Below are 16,664 nucleotides of genomic sequence, written 5' to 3'. Positions count from 1 at the left end.
GGTTAGATGCGGTGCATGGGGAAGGCTAGATTGGGACATTCCAGTGGAGTGGAGCTTGATTTAGGACATGTGGGGAGATGAATTTGGGAGGATGAATAGGAGGGTTATAGAAAAACTTAAAGGACGGGTGGAACAGTTGACATTTGATTCTTGAAGAACTACAACAGAACTTAGTGCTTGCTTATTCCCTGCTTGTGGAGCTGTATGATGAAGGAGAGGTTTTGTCACCTTACAGGTCTGTGTGTGTTCCAGTCCTGGGGTGGGGCTGAAAGACTGCAGGATTGGCCAGGAGGTCTGTGGTTTACGTAGGCTTTTACAGAGCACTTTTAGCAAACTTCGTATTTGCTGAATAATGAAATCCAGAGTGAAACCACTTGTCCCCATGGCTGCTGGCACGGACTCTTTTCTGTGGAGCAAATGAAGTCTGAGACTGAGTGAGTTTATTTTATTTTATTTTATTTTTCTCACTTATTGCGAGTGAGTTTATTATTAGGATGATGTAGCTCTCTAAGTCAGAGTCCCCCTTTTAGGAAACATACAGCTCGCACCCCTGCCAGGTGCTTGGCTGCTCCTTACACGAGAGGTTCACATTTTGTGGATGTGAAGGGGACATTGAGCCTTGATATTGCCCCTTGCTCACATCTCACCTTGTTCTTGCCAGAATGAGGATATTCTCTGATGTCTAATTGCCGGACAGGGATTTGCTGGTCCACATCCATTGAATTCCTTTACTTTTACCAATGAGAGCTCATTTGTAATATCATGTTAATTAAACCACTCATTTTTCCAATAAAATGTTATTTCTGATATTCAGTAGACCTGGTGTCAACCAAGATATAGGTACGTGAAAGATGTGACTGGCTGAAGGGTCTACAGTGGGACCCTTCCTGATTCAGACTTGAGAATCTAAGCTCTTGGATAGGAGCAGTGACTGTCCCTAAAGGTGAAGCTTAAACTAACTGATATATACATTTTTTTTTTTACTGTTGATGCTGAAGAATATTTTATGAAGTTCTTCAATTAATTTGTGAAGCAAGTTTTTGGAAATAGCAATGCCTCTCCATTGGTTAACTCAAGTTCAGTCTCAGCATGGTGTTTACATCATGTTTTTTGTTTTTGTTTCTACCACTCGATTACTCTCTCTGCTTTATTTGCTGTGTTGATCAAAAGGTTTAGGGAAATATACCTGTGAGTAAGGAGGATGTCATGAAGAGAACCCCGTGCTTGTGTACATTCGTGCCTGCATCCTGAAGCACCTGTTACTCTGAAATCTTAGCGGGCAGTTTCTGAAGGTGTCTACAGCCTCAGAGTGGCCTCCTTTCTAAGGCTCCCACTTGGATTCCTGGCACGAGGTGTAGCTATGAGCCTGCTTCTCATTCTGTCCAGATTCTGTTGGTCTCCAGCTGGGAAGAGCTTTCTTTGCCAGATCCCTGCCCAGTTCTTTTTTTCTAGACAAGTTCACTTACTTTTTTATAGTTCTTCTCCCAAACTGTTCCCGACCTGGATTGAGGATAATTAGTTTCCTGGGCTTTCTGTTGTTGAAAGCGAGGAAGCTGTTTATTGTCCTTGAGTGCCCAGCACTGCCTGTTCTCTGATTTTGCCACAAGTGTTTACACAGATTTCAAAGGGACATCATATTCCAGTGCGTTAAAGATGCTTAGTCAGGGGACTCTGTGATTGGGTGGATTTTCTGACCTTGTAATTCCCTGCAGACCCACATGGCTTTTTACCTCCAAAGAAAGAGACTTAAATTTTACTACAGAAGTTGAAACACATATGGTTATGAAAAAAAAATGTGTGAAAGAAAGTTTATGTGATAAATCTACACTGAATAGTATAAAATGCTGTTTCATGTTTTATGTATGTTTGCATCTATATATATGCCTATCACACATATATTTATGATAGAAATGGTATTGTAAATATCAATCAAGAAGACTCCATTTTTCATGATTGAATTAAAATAGCTTAATTTTTTTTTTCAATATAGCAAGATCAACTTTACACCTGGGCTGCAGTTAGTCAACCCACACATTCACTGGATTATATTGAAGGACAGTTTCCCAGGAGAGTCCCAGATGCTTGGCCACCATCTAAACCTCCTGATGAAGAACAGAGGCCTAAGGATACTGACACAGGTAAGCCCCCGGGAAGAGTATATGTTCTGAAAGTAACATCAAATATCTGTGAAGCACCTGCTGAGTAGTGAGTCTGGGTTTCTCTTCCAAGTATTTCTTAGATTATAATCTTCACATAAGTCAAGCTAAATCACTGGGAAGCTTGTTAAATTGAAAATTCTTACACCCTATCTTCATAGTTATGGGGACTTGGAAATTAGAGCTATCCAGCTAGTACTGTGTATACAGAGTCTGAGAACCACTGCTTTGGGGTCCAGCTGAGGCCCCCACCTGGAATGAAGCCACCCACTGTATGGGCTGAAAGCTCAGAAGGGAACTTTCTGTCTGTTGGCTTCAGAGGTGGCAGCCACCTCACCTCCTTCCCTGGCTCTTCCCTTACTACTCTCTTTGAGCTTTTCTTAGTTTTTTCTTTGCCTTCATAGATAATTGACAGAGGCAAGATGAAGCTATACATTCTACTAAATCTAAATTTTAAGTAATTAAAAAAATTGAACACTGTTCAGATGTAACATTTTTCTAAAAAATATTTCTTTTTGATTGTTTTTTTTTCTTTTTGTCCCTTGTGTTGTCCTAAAGTGTTTTGTGTTATTTTTGAAGTACTTTGAAGGTAGCATGACATTAACATCAGCTTTTTATGCAGCCCAAAGCTAGAAAAACACTTCATTATATTGAATTAAGAATCATATTTGTATAACAATGTTTTTATGAAATTTGGTTGTCTTACTCCTTGCTTCCTTTTTCATTTTGGCTTAATAAAATCACAGCTTCTTCTTGGTGGACTCATCAGGAATATTGACATCTGATCTATCAGAGAAGAGTAAATAGAGGGGCATTATTACAATTAAGAAATCTCTCCCTCATCAAATTTTCCTGAATGGTATCATAGCATGGTGTTAGAGTTAAGAATTTGGTATTTTATTCCCATTGGCTTACTGAGAGAAAGATGTTGGGTGGACGCCTAGCTGGGACCTCTATGAAGAGTGTGACCAGGGAGCTTGGGCTCTGCCGTGTATCAGCTTGTAAGCTTGGGCAAGTTTCCTAACTTCTGTCCTTGGTTTCTGCACCTGTAAAATGGTAGTAAGGGTAACACCTACTGCATAGGGATACTTTGAGAATTATCTAAGTGTGAAAGCTAGATTAGCATCCACAATGCAGTCATTATATTCCTCATGAGTCCCTTTGAAGCCAACAATTGTCCACACCCTCAGTGACTTTATTTCAGACTACTGTCCAAAGATCTGCAGAGGGGGTCTACTGCTCACAGCCTCTGTTTTTCTCCTCATCCTTAAGTGATGCATTTACTTCTTTCTTTGCACTGAGGCACTGAGTAGGAGCCCACATCCAACCTTGTGTATCCCTTTTTAAAGGCCGATGCTTGTGAAACACTGCTTAGTGTTTACCTGATGGACTCTACTCTCTGAAATGAACCACAAACAAGAGATGTGACGTAAGAAACATGTTCTATGTAGGGCTTTGACTTTATTGTGGTACAGAGAACAGTTGACCAAGGGCCAAGGTAGATCTTCAGAAATGAGAGGGTGCTTACGTAACACCTGAAAAAAACAAGCATGTAAAACAATTTAGTTTTAAAGGGAAAATTATATAACTTAAAGTAATTATCCTATTAAATACACTTTTATTTGTTATGTTAAAAGTTACTTCAGTTTAGTTCAGTTGCTCAGTTGTGTCCAACTCTTTCTGAACCCATGGACTGCAGCACACCAGGCTTCCCTGTCCATCACCAACTCCAAGAGCTTGCTCAAACTCATGTCCATTGAGTTGGTGATGCCATCCAACCATCTCATCCTCTGTCATCCCCTTCTCCTCCTGCCCTCAATCTTTCCCAGCATCAGGGTCTTTTCAAATGAGTCAGTTCTTTGCATCAAGTGGCCAAAGTATTGGAGTTTCAGCTTCAGCATCAGTCCTTCCAATGGATATTCAGGACTGATTTCCTTTAGGATGGACTGGTTGGATCTCCTTGCAGTCTAAGGGACACTCAAAAGTCTTCTCCAACACCACAGTTCAGAAGCATCAATTCTTCAGTGCTCAGCTTTCTTTCTAGTCCAATGCTCATATCCATATATCACTACTGGAAAAACCATAACTCTGACTAGACAGACCTTTGTTGGCAAAGTAATGTCTCTGCTTTTTAATATGCTGTCTAGGTTGGTCATAGCTTTTCTTCCAAGGAGGAAGTGTCTTTTAATTTCATGGCTGCAGTCACCATCTGCAGTGATTTTGGAGCCCAAGAAAATAAAATCTGTCACTGTTTCCATTGTTTCCCCATCTATTTACCATGAAGTGATGGGACCAGATGCCATGATCTTAGTTTTCTGAATGTTGAGTTTTAAGCCAGCTTTTTCACTCTTCTCTTTCACTTTCATCAATAGGCTCTTTAGTTCTTCTCTTTCTGCCATAAGGATGGTGTCATCTGCATATCTGAGGTTTCTGATATTTTTCCCAGCAATCTTGATTCCAGCTTGTGCTTCATCCAGCCCAGCATTTCACATGATGTACTTTACATATAAGTTAAATAAGCAGGTGACAATATACAGCCTAGACATACTCCTTTCCCAATTTGGAACCAGTCCATTGTTCCATGTCAAGTTCTAACTGTTACTTCTTGACTTGCATACAGATTTCTCAGGAGGCAGATAAGGTGGTCTGATATTCCCATTTCTTTAAGAATTTTCCACAGTTTATTGTGATCCACACAGTCAAAGGCTTTGTTGTAGTCAATAAAGCAGAAGTAGATGTTTTTCTGGAAGTTACTTACTAGTTAAGAAATAGCTAGGTATAGCTACAGTAGAATCAATCAGTTTCATTGAGAGTTATTTTAACAGTTGTTCATATCTTGTGTTTTACGCCAGTGATTAGGGTGATGTTTTCATTTTTTTCATCCCTAGGTTGAACTTCTCAACTTTAACTGAAACATTTATATTATCCTCTAAAATTTTAGGGCAGTTTTAAAAAATTATGAAACATTTTATGTTACTGATTTTTTTTTTTGTAAACTGGAGGAACGCTAGACAGAAAGTTAGTTAGTGATAATATGAATTTTAGTTTGGTAAGAGATGGTAGTTGGAATTGATGCCAAGAAGTTTGCAAACTAATTTTTTCTTTGTTATTTGATATAACTTGCAAAATGCCAGAGTATCAATTTTTAACATAACAAAGATGTGTATTCTTAAAGAGGATGATGGAGATAAGTAGAAAATATTTTAATGCAGCGAGAAGGCAATGGCAACCCACTCCAGTACTCTTGCCTGGAAAATCCCATGGACGGAGGACCCTGGTAGGCTGCACAGTTCATGAGGTCACTAGGAGTCGGACACGACTGAGCGACTTCACTTTCACTTTTCACTTTCATTGATTGGAGAAGGAAGTGGCAACCCACTCCAGTGTTCTTGCCTGGAGAATCCCAGGGACGGGGGAGCCTGGTGGGCTGCCATCTATGGGGTCACACAGAATTGGACACGACTGAAGCGACTTAGCAGCAGCAGCAGCAGCAGTTTAATGTAGTGACTTATTTTTCTCCAGCTGATCTGTTAATAAACCCAAGAGCCCGATAACTGTTTTGTCCAAAATGGTCTAATGGCCCTTGCTAAACTTTTCCTACTAAGATCTGCAGGATTCTGCAGGGCATTCTCATTCTGGGACCATTCACCCTCCCTGTCATAAGCAGGCAAGTGAGGATGTCAGTAACACAGTGAAACCCATGCATAGACCTTATGTTTTTTGAAAAATAGATATTAATTGCAAATATTGATAATGTGATTATTAATAATGATAAACTGTTTCCAGTGCACTTGACTGTGATCTGTGTGTAGTGACTTCACAGCTAAAATTGCTGTTTGCAGCATGTGGTCCCTTTCAGCTTTGTTTTAAAGTAAAAGAACTCACTGATTATTTTTCTTTCTGAAGAAGAAAGACTTGTGGTTCTATCTTAGAAAATTGATAACTTGGTTTTTCTTTGACTTTTCTTTTGCCTTTTGGCTCTTCTTTACACTGGTTTCTAATCCCCATGTATGCATGCCAAGTCATTTCAGTCGTGTCTGACTCTTTGTGAACTTATGGATCATATCCCCCAGTCTCCTAGTCCAAGGGATTCTCCAGGCAAGAATACTGGAGTGGGTTTCCATTGCCCTCTTCCCAACCCAAGGATCAAACTGGGGTCCCCTTGTCTCCTGCATTGGCAGGCGGATTCTTTACCACTAGTGCCACCTGGGAAGCCCCATTAATCCATATGGCAGGCTAATTCAGATTCGTGGTGCTGCCTTTTCTGCCTTTCTCGGGGACTGCACTTCTGTTTTTCCACAATCCATTTTGTGAAACTGGCTTTCTCCACCTTTATCCACTAGTGAAGAAACGGACCTTTCTCTGTGTGAATCTAGGTGCAGAGGCTGCAGTGAGCCCTCAGGGGTTGTGGGTTCTTAGGGATCTTCGGTTCCTACGGTGTCTTTGTGTTGCATCCACAGAGGAACCTGAGGTGCTGAGGCTGACCATCTGAAGTCCGTAGAGTGAAGTCTCCTAGAAGGACAGGCTGGAAAGGAAGTTAAAGAGCAATGTGCTTGCTCCAGAAGTTTGTAGCAGAAATGTTAATAAGAAGAGATCCTTTTCAGTTATCTTTTCTCCTATCTTCTTTCTCTTCATTTTCCTTTACTTATTTGATGCAACCCACCCCCACCACAGTGGTTTTTCTGGAGCCTCCTGGCATTTTATTCATATTTCTATCATGTGAATTATTTAGGTTTGGATCTGATCTGTATCTACTATCTGTCTTCTGTGTAGACTCCTCACATTTCAAGACCTTTGGATACAGTATATACTTAAATATTGAGTGAATAAATGAAGATTTTTTGTTAAAAAAGATATAAATATTAATAAAATATCTGCTCAGCACATGAATGCAAGTATTATATTTGATGGAATTCTGTGTGTGCTGAAAGAGCCCAAGGACCATTTTAAGGGCTCATAACCAAGCTTCAAAGGTTACTTGATAGATTTACGCAAAGAGAGACTTGATTTTAGTTTTGAATTCGTGGAGAACAGGATCAAGGTGTGAAGAGTGACTTGATCATTCTTGGTGCATCTTTGGCAAATCGAGGCCATTATATTCCTTTTTAAAAAAAATTAAAAATATATATATTTATTTGGCTGTTCCTGGTCTTAGTTGTAGCACATAGTATCTTCATTGCTGCATGTGGGATCTTTAGTTCCCCAACCAGGGATCAAACCTGGGCCCCCTGAAGTGGGAGCACGGAGTCTTAGCCACTGGACCGCCAGGAAAGTCCCTTTCTTTCTTTGTTTCAACAAATTCTTTCAAAAAAATTAATTTATTTATTCCTGGCTGGGCTGGGTCTTTGTTGCTGTGTGCAGACTTTCTCTAGTTGTGGCACTGGGGCTTCTCATTGGAGTGGCTTCTCTTGTTGTGGAGCATGGGTGGCTCTAGGCACTCCAGCTTCAGTCATTGCAGCTCATGGACTTAGTTGTCCCTTGGAATGTGGTATCTTCCTGAACTAGGGATCGAACTCCTATCCCCAGCATTAGCAAGTGGATTCTTAACCACTGAACCACCAGGGAAGTCCAAGTCCATTATCTTTCTTTAAAAATGTGAATGGTAAAGAGATTGAACAGAGGACTGATTTTAGAAAAGCAATTTGGACACAGAAAATCCTGGAGGAAAATATGGAAGGATAGCTGGTAGAAATGTGACCAACTTTTTGTATAGGAATCCTAAAACCTGTGTTTACTTGCTGGCTGAAAGAATGGTAATCCACCTTGGCTCTAAAAAAATATCTGAGCAGCTTATGAATATGTGAGGTGTACAAAAAGATGATAGAGGGGAATAGATTAAATTGAAAGGAATTGAGTATAGCACTGAGGTGAACCAGCATGCTGGAATGAATTTCAGAAGAACTTGCAGTTTTTAAAGGTGGTTGACATTTATCCCTCAGGTTTAAGGTAGAAAGGGAAGCGGGCACACATCTGGATCGTGCCCTGTGTCTGTGAGATGAAAAGCAATAGTCTCAGAAAGACAACTCTTCTGTCCTCTAGTATCCAAAAGAAGTATTTCTACGGCTTCTAAAGAAAGGAGCTTCTGTGGAATGAAATATAGTGTGAAGTACATTCTCAACTGATTTCCAGGTTTGTCCTGATGCTTTAATCCGTGTTCACTTGAGGAAAAGCAGAGATTCTGTAAGGGGCCAGGGGGTGTTTGATGATGTTTATCTCTCAACCTGCCACCTGACTCCGAAATAAAATGCTCTCAAGCAGATCAAACATGTCTCCTGGAGATGATTCTCCACGTTCAGTTTGTCTTTTTTTTAAATCAGCCCGCATTTCCTCCTCGTATATGCAGGCTAATGCCTCTGTATGAACATCCTTTGTTGGCAACAAGAGGCAGATCCAGACTATTAAATAATCAAATAAGCAGAATACAGGGTTGACCCCTTTTAGGGAAATTACATTTTTAACCCCATCTTCATTTGTGTAAGGACATGGCATACCAGAGTAAAGACATCTACCATTGGTTAGACTGCTAATCATAAGTCACGGTATTTAAATGAAATTTAATGAATTTTCTTTCAATTAAATTGATTAGATTTGAATCAAATTGATAATTAAAGAAGCTGTAATTTAGTAATTTTATATAAGCATATTTTTCATTAAAATATAAAAGTTTTGAGAGTCTACTTAGTTCATTTTCAGAAGGTGTATTTTCTGTATTTTGAAGGATATTTGATTTCTTTTCCATTCCTAGCAGAGTGGCATATACTACCCTTTTTCTTACTGTCCTCTCTACAAATGTAAACCTCATCCAGGTGTGTTTTGTTTTGTAAGTCATTGGCTTATTTGTGATGATAAAGAGATCATTTTTGAAGCATATTTAGAATTGTGGAGCACCCAGAAATTTTTGTGAGGTTTTTGGTTTTTTTCTAAATGGAGCATTTAAATTTTTGTCAGGAATGTTCTTTCTCCCACTCTACTTCAGACAGTAATGTTTTTTTTAAAACCAGTCTAGTTTGTTAGACTTCTAGTTGGATGGCTTCACCTCCTCGAAGGACGTGCGTTTGAGTAAGCTCCGGGAGTTGGTGATGGACAGGGAAGCCTGGCGTGCTGCAGTCCACGGGGTGGCCAAGAGTCGGACCTGACTGAGTGGCTGAACTGAACTAAACTGAGTTTCTTAATCCTTAGGAAGGGTGAGTGGAGGAGTTGGCAGTTTGAGATGTGCTCTTGAGAGCTCTCCCTGGGTCACTCTGAAAACACCCGTCCTGATGATGAAGAGGGACTCTCTGCGGTGCAGGGCTGACAGAAGGCAGTTCTGAAAAACTCCCCAGTTCTGGGAGGAGGAGTGGGAGGCCACTGCCCTGGTAGTTCGCACGAGGGGTCCACACTTGGAGGACACTGGAGCCCGGTGGGTTTCGGCCCCCCTTGCCCACAGGCTCCTGACTGGCCCGGTGCTCAGAGGCCCTTCACTGGGCACAGCCCAGCCTGTGTCTTCCCTCTGTGGGCAGCCCTTTGTGAATTTTCATGCTTCCTTTTACTCTTTTGCTTCCCCTTCCTTCTTTTTCCTTCTTATTCTCTCCTGTTTTCCTTCTCCTCAACGTTTGTTTGTCTTTCTTCTTTTGATTATTCTCATTTATTCCCCCCTTTCTTTATAGCTATTCTATACATTTCTTTCACCTTAAAATCTTGACCCTCTAGAACTCCTGTGATCCAGCTTATGATCTTGAAGAGAATATTTTGATGTATAACTTTCTTCTAGGCGTCATAACACACTGATTCAAGGAAGTAGTGAAAGAGGTGAGGGTGAGAGGATGAACTCAATTCAGATCAAAGCTTTAGATGTAGGTGTTCAAAACAGTGGAATATTGATAACACTCTCTAGTTCTTTGTTTTGGTGAGGTGGTGAGATTCTTTTTACCATCAGAATCCAGAGGTTTGCTTTTTGGAGCAGGTTGCATGGCCTAGGACTATTTTTAAAAAAACTGGGAAACACTGTTTATGTCTCTAAGGGAAAGGCTCTTTGTGAGACCCCCTGGAGACCCTGTGGGCTCTGCCTGCATCACCGGCATAGACAGACAAGGAAGAGAAAATGTCCTCGTTTCTACAAAGCCCCAGGGTCTTCTCTCAAGTCTGTTGTGTTTTGGAGGATTTGAAGGTGACTAAAGCCAGCAGAAAACAGAAGTGTTCTAGAGCCTGGATTTGCTTTAATATTAACTGTCCTCGCTTTGATGTTAAAGATCTTTCTTCAGAAATGGCCAGCTCTTGTGTTGAGTTCAAAATAGAGATCTGTCAGTATAAGAGACAAATCTTTTGATTAACTTAGTGAAATATAGTATTTGGGAAAACACTTATGTGTTAAAGCTGCTTGTTAGTGTTGTTGCCACAGTGATACTGTTGGTGAGTGATTATGCCATGCTGTTCTCAGTGATTTTGTTCTGAAAGATGTACCCTGAGCTTAGGTGCAGCCCTAGCAATGGCATGGCGACCTATGCCCTGACCAGTGCCTGCTCTCCTGGGGCTCCCGCTTTGCTTCTGTAGTTTCATCATTCTTTGGTCTCACCTTTGATCCCCTCCCACAACACTCAACAAATATTTACACATCTACTGTGTGTCAGGCACTGTTCTAGGTGCTGGGGAGTCAGTAAGGAAAAGAATCTACAAAGTATCTGTCTCCATAGAGTTTGATTTAGTCAGTTAAGATAGAGAAATAAGTCGGCAAACAAGTGAATTCTATAGCATTTTGTTTGAGGATCGACTTTGTGGAGAGAGCAACAGGGAATGGGGTGCTCCATGGAGCAGGGAGATGGAGGGTGTGTGTGCAGAGATCCCCACACACCCAGATCCCCTGGAGGGAGCAGGACTGTGTGCACAGGGCAGCAGGAAAGCTAGTGTGGCCAGAGTGTGCTTAGCAGGTGGGGATAGCACAGAGGTCGGGGTGGCGGGAGAGGAGAAGGCCGAAGGAGGCTCGTGGGGCCCAGGTGGAGACCATGCTTTAATCCAAGTAAAATGAACTTTCAATGTAGTTTAACAATACGTTGTATGATTTAAACCATGAATGCCTTTTACTTTTTCTGTGCATTGTCACATACGTGAACTAAAATGCTGCTAAATTAGAAAAGTCTGAGGTATCCCCCAGAGTGACTTCTATGTGTTGTCAGGCATCTGGTCTGTGTGCTAGTCTGGGATGGGAAACAGTGGAACAGTGGGGAGACAGACTCATCTTTGTCTTCCTACCAGCTGTGTCTGGGCCTCAGTTCCTTACCACGATGCAAGGATGGATAGAAGTTGTTCTCAGACTCCAATCCATGATCACTGGTAGTTCCTGGAGGCTCTCTTATGTCTTTATTTTTGTAACTCCCATGTGAGCTTCACAGAAAGCATCCCTTAGCTTAAAAAACAGAATGAAACATAGCCTTGGCTTTCCCTTAGGTTTTCCAGCGTGAAGAAGCTGCTGTCCTCTGTCTCAGATGACAATCACTCAGTGCCTCTTAGCGAGGGCACATTATCTCTTGTTGAAAGGGCAAGATCAGCTGTCAACAGTCAGATAAGGTACCCAGGACCCTGTCCTTCCAGTCTAGGGAGTTGGCTTCCATCACTGTACAGACTTAAGTGAATAATATGAGCAGTGACTGTCTTAGCAGATACTTCCTGGCACAAAATAGAAACTAGCTATTGAGATAAGTAATCATGACTGATGTGTAAAGAAGGGCTTAGTGCTAATCTAAAAAATACCTAATGACATGAGCATGTCATTTTGTGTGTTACATGTACTGAAAAGTGGTTATGTCCTCACAGCACGGAAGTATAGCTGGAAAGTAGCCTGGGTGTTTGGGTGCTTATTGTGGTTGAAGGTATATTGTAGTTAGTTTCATTTTCTGGTCAAAGAAATGGGAAAATCTGCTCTTTAACATATTGCCTGTCTTCTTCCTTTTCAACCCAGACTCTCAATCTGCTGTTTTAGAAACTCCGAAAAAATGTTCAGATGCTGCTCAGCAGGTAAGAAGACTTAATTAGGCTGTGGGATCCTTTTGTCTCGTATTTGACTGCCTTATCTTCCATTTGCCCAGCCAGCTAGACCACCCGTGTTTCTCAGCCTGCAGGGGACTCCAGGCAGATGGGTGGGTGTTTTCTTCCATTCAGACTTGGCCAAGAAAATCAACCTTGAAGTGGCTCTGGGGACAAGCTCCTCAGAACCCATATCATTCCACATCTGGCCAGAGAGCAGGGCCACAACTGCTGGCTCCACTAGGAAACAGTGGCCATTCAGGTGTTGTGTGGAAATGTGCCTGGTTGAACTAATAGTCACATGGATATGATTTTTTTCTAAATGTCTAGAGCTTTTCGAAAATCAAATTATATTCTGAAGTTGATTTGGTGAATGAAGCATTAGTTAGTATCTGTTTAATTTCCTTAGAAATTTTCTTATTCTGTTACTAAAGAAGTCAAATCTAATGTCTTCTTTTTCTTGCACCAAAATGCACTTCCTGCAAAAATAAGCAACATTTGTATGGACTAGTAATTGTGGTTAGCAGTTGTTCTTTTGGATATAAAATCATTTTTAAAATTTGTTTATATATTCTTCCAACTATAATTTGAAAATAACTTAGTATTAAAAATTACTAGCATGAAGCATGTTCTCTGGAGGGGGGTCTAAGTAGAAAATGAGATGGCTTCTTCTCAGGTTCCAGGCCCAGGTCAATTTCTGGTTAGTGATGACATACTATCTGGGATATGGTGTTCTTCTCCATAAAAATCAAATAATCTGATGGTTTTTGAGAACTTTTCCAAGTATAAATTGACTCCCCTTTTCAAAAGAAGCAGCCCTGCAGTGTACATGGAAGTTTGCTCCTCCTAGAGGAGAAATGGAGATATAAATTGGTTGAGAATTTCATTTTATAATCCTCTGGCGCTTTTCAGAAATATAGATAGACACGTCACTGTGATAAGAGTAAAGATACTCTTAAGAATAATGTCATAAAACAGGTTTTCCCAGCTTCTTTTTTTTTTTTAAGAGCAGAGACCTCTGTCAGGCTGGGGTACTTGGAGAGGTCTGGTGGACTCAGCTGGAAGTTCATTACCTTGTAGTTGTTCAGTCACTAAGTCATGTCCAACTCTTTGTGACCCCATGGACTGCAGCATGCCAGGCTTCCCCGTCCTTCTCTGTCTCCTGGAGTTTGCTCAAATACATGTTCATTGAGTTAGTGATGCTATCTAAATGTAGTGATTAGCCAAGAGTGAATACAGTGAAGAGAAGTAAAAAGAAATAATCAGAAAAATTTGTGCCCTCAAAATATCTCATTATTCTTGCAGCAGTTTTTTTGTCATGACTAAAGTTGTAATTTGAGATAATATGTTAGATTTTTCTAGTTCTTATCTCTGGGGTGCGTATTATTGAATCCTCTGTTACATTGATAATCCCAGAGAAAACCTGAACAAAAAGTATTCTATACTATCAACACATACAACATTGCTCTGTGTATTAAGATTTCATATAGAATAATATAAGGTAGATATTCATGTGTGTGTATAAAATTATAGTGATTTTCCATTTTTCTTGAGCTTTGAACCAATAGTGTAGAAAACCTGATGAACTGGGTAATTTTAAAACTCCTGATGTTATAGCCTGGAAACTCATAAGCAAAACAGACTAATTTAAATTTCATACCTTCTCATTTCCTTGTTGCCAGTGAGGTATCTAGAAACTAGAAAATGCAATAAATTAATTGGGAGGCAGTTGAAGTCAAACACTCAGCAATGACAGCATTTACTCTTGGAGTCATTGGCTCTTTGTCATTAATTTACTTGAGGACAGGTTCTTTTCTGAGATAATATGTGTCTGTTTCATAAAACCTGAAATAACAGCCATAAGAAGGATGTGGAAACTAGAAACCTGTGTACTGTTCACCTGTTATTTTACTGTATTATCTTAGGCAATTCTTACAATAACCCTTTAAAGTCATTTTTATTAATTCATATTTAACTGATAGAAAAGTGACATTTATAGAAATTAATTTGCTTTAGGTCAAAAATTGATAAAGGGTAAGAGTCATGATTTGAACAAGAGGTCTGACTTTGTACCTCATGTTCTCTCCACTATGATAAAATCTAGACTTTTACACATGTAATTTTCCTACGGCTATTTAATACCATCTCATGCCAGAATCATCTAATGGTGAGGTGAGAAATTTAAGTTATCCTATTTATACCATACATAAGAGTCTGATGTCAAGATTTGTTTTAGAAGCTTAGATTGAAGCTGAGTGGATCAAAGATACATGTTTAACTTTCTGCTAAATTGTGTCAGTTTCTCAAACTTTAGTGCTTCACTACTCTTGAAAAACGTGCAGCTCTGTCTTTTGTGTAACACGCCTTGCCTCTAGTTACTAGACAGCAGTCTGTCTGTCTGTCAGCTGCCCTTGCAGAGGAAGTGAGAGGCTTCTGGATGGTTTGCTCTGTGACTGATGGATGTGATGAGTGCGGAGGGTTGGTCCCTCTGTGGAGGTGATGTGGCTGGTGCGTTCACTCTGTTTTCTTTAGGCACCTGTTCTCTCCACTCAAGCACTCTGGAGTACACTGAACTGGTCTTAACTTTTGCTCTCTCCCTGTACTTAATAATTCTGAGAACTCTATATCCCTAGACAAGGCCCATGATTCCTAATGCCTCTTCTTAGCTGGGAGGGGTGGAAGGTGCAGGAGTTCTCTGTGCACATGGAGAGAGACCTGCTGCTACCCTCCAGTGCTGTCACCCAAGGGCCATGGGTTAGGAAGTTTTAAAACAAAGCTACTTTCTTTAGACCTCGCTTATTGATTACTTTAATTCAAATAATATGATTTGAGGGACTTCCCTTGTAGCTCAGTCGGTAAAGAATCTGCCTGCAATGCAGAAGACCTGGGTTCGATTCCTGGGTTGGGAAAATCCCCTGGAGGATGAAATGGCAACCCACTCCAGTATTCTTGCCTGGAGAATCCCATGGAGAAAGGAGCCTGGTGGGCTACAGTCCACAGGGTCTCAAGAGTCTAACATGATTTAGTGACTAAACCACCAATATGATTTGAAAGCTGCCCTAGCTAAAGAGTTATTTCATAAGACAGAAACGGGACTGTCTGTATTCTGTATTTTTTATTATTCTTTGGCATTTGAAATACTATTTAAACTGTAAATTTGTTTATCTGCTACAATATGTAAATAGCCAAATGTCAATTATAGTCTCTAAAAATGTTTACTCCTATGTTAAAGATTAATTTATGGTAGTTAAATTGGTTACTGCCCAGTTTTTAACTTATTTTTTGCTTTTGAAGTTACGTATAAAATATGTGCTTCAAAGTATTGTCCTAAGACTCTCAACATCTTTCTGATGTAAATGGACTAGGTGAAAGGTAAATAGAATAAAATTTGACCTTTGAAGATCCTAGCTTTGGATAGGAATCGATTAACATCAGGAAATTGAAAGTCGGGTCTTCCTACACATTACGGTGTTTATTGAGAACAGTCACGTCTATTACAGAGTGTTAGAAAATTAAAAAAATAAAATCAGTACTCTCTTACCCTTTACACTGTATGCAAATACATTCTAAAAGGTCAGGAAGATGTGTACAATTTGAACTCAGTCCAGTTTTAATCTCCTTTGAAATTGACTTTAAACTTTCCCCTCAGGATCTTGCTCTGATCAGTCCTCTCAGTGCCTAATTGGATTGCAAACTTAATTGAGGAACTGAGTATTCTTTTCTATTGGTTCTCCTTTCAGAATATCCTTTATTTTTTTTGAGCATCCTTTATAGTGATCTTTATACAATGACTACTCTGTACAGTTTATTGTTAGTTTCAGATACATCTTTATTTAGAGGCACGTCAAGGGAACACGTGTGATGAAGTAATGTAGCCTGGTTGATGGTGCTTGAGGGGTTACTCACCTGTGTTATGACATAGACAAGTTCAGAGAGTAATAAAAGAATCGGTCAGGTCAAAGAAAGGGATAGGGGATGTAATTTTGAAGAAACAGTGATGGAGACATGAAAACAAGCAACTTGAATTGCATGAGAGTGACCTAGACATATTAAAGAGTTGGGGGGAAAGTACACTCCTTCTAAACTCTAAGGCAAAAAGTGACATGAAGTCACATGTTAATTACAGATCTACAAAAACAACAATTTATAAGACAAGTAAACAACCACAGTAGAGACCAGAGTAAGAAAAAGAGGGGATAAAGGGGAGACAGAAAGAGGTGGTTGTGGTCTGGAAACATAGGTTAGTTAGCCTTCCTTGAAGTTTACCTCAGACTCTGAATGGTCTTAGGTGGATTATCAACACATTGGTGCAGTGACTCTGGGGGCGGTGGGTAGGGGTAGTTGGGAAAGGGGAGACACAGTCGTCCCCCTGTGGAAGCATGGAAAATGGCTGCTGTTTTGGCAAGATGTTCCCCATTATGTGTTAAGGGGAAGACAGAATTCTTCTGGAAAGTACATTTTCATTTTGTGGAAACTCCCCCTAGTTCAGAGGGAACAAATTAGACATTTTAG

The 16,664-nt window shown here is 40.2% G+C and overlaps 1 protein-coding gene across 1 annotated transcript in view; it reads left to right on the top strand.

Moving 5' to 3' along the window:
* FMN2 (formin 2) overlaps window positions 1–16,664 on the top strand; it is a 389,781-nt gene that overhangs the window by 123,741 nt on the left and 249,376 nt on the right. The window contains exons 3-4 of the mRNA XM_081574390.1: window positions 1,991–2,138; window positions 12,088–12,143. Of these exons, the coding sequence (XP_081430516.1) occupies window positions 1,991–2,138; window positions 12,088–12,143 (204 nt within the window). The remainder of the gene's footprint in view (window positions 1–1,990; window positions 2,139–12,087; window positions 12,144–16,664) is intronic.

This window comes from Giraffa tippelskirchi, chromosome 2 (genome assembly GCF_054371585.1).
Source record: "Giraffa tippelskirchi isolate mGirTip1 chromosome 2, T2T-mGirTip1v1.2.pri, whole genome shotgun sequence".
NCBI lineage: Eukaryota > Metazoa > Chordata > Mammalia > Artiodactyla > Giraffidae > Giraffa > Giraffa tippelskirchi.
Note: the sequence above shows the minus strand (reverse complement) of the source record. Positions and strands in the feature narration are given on the sequence as shown.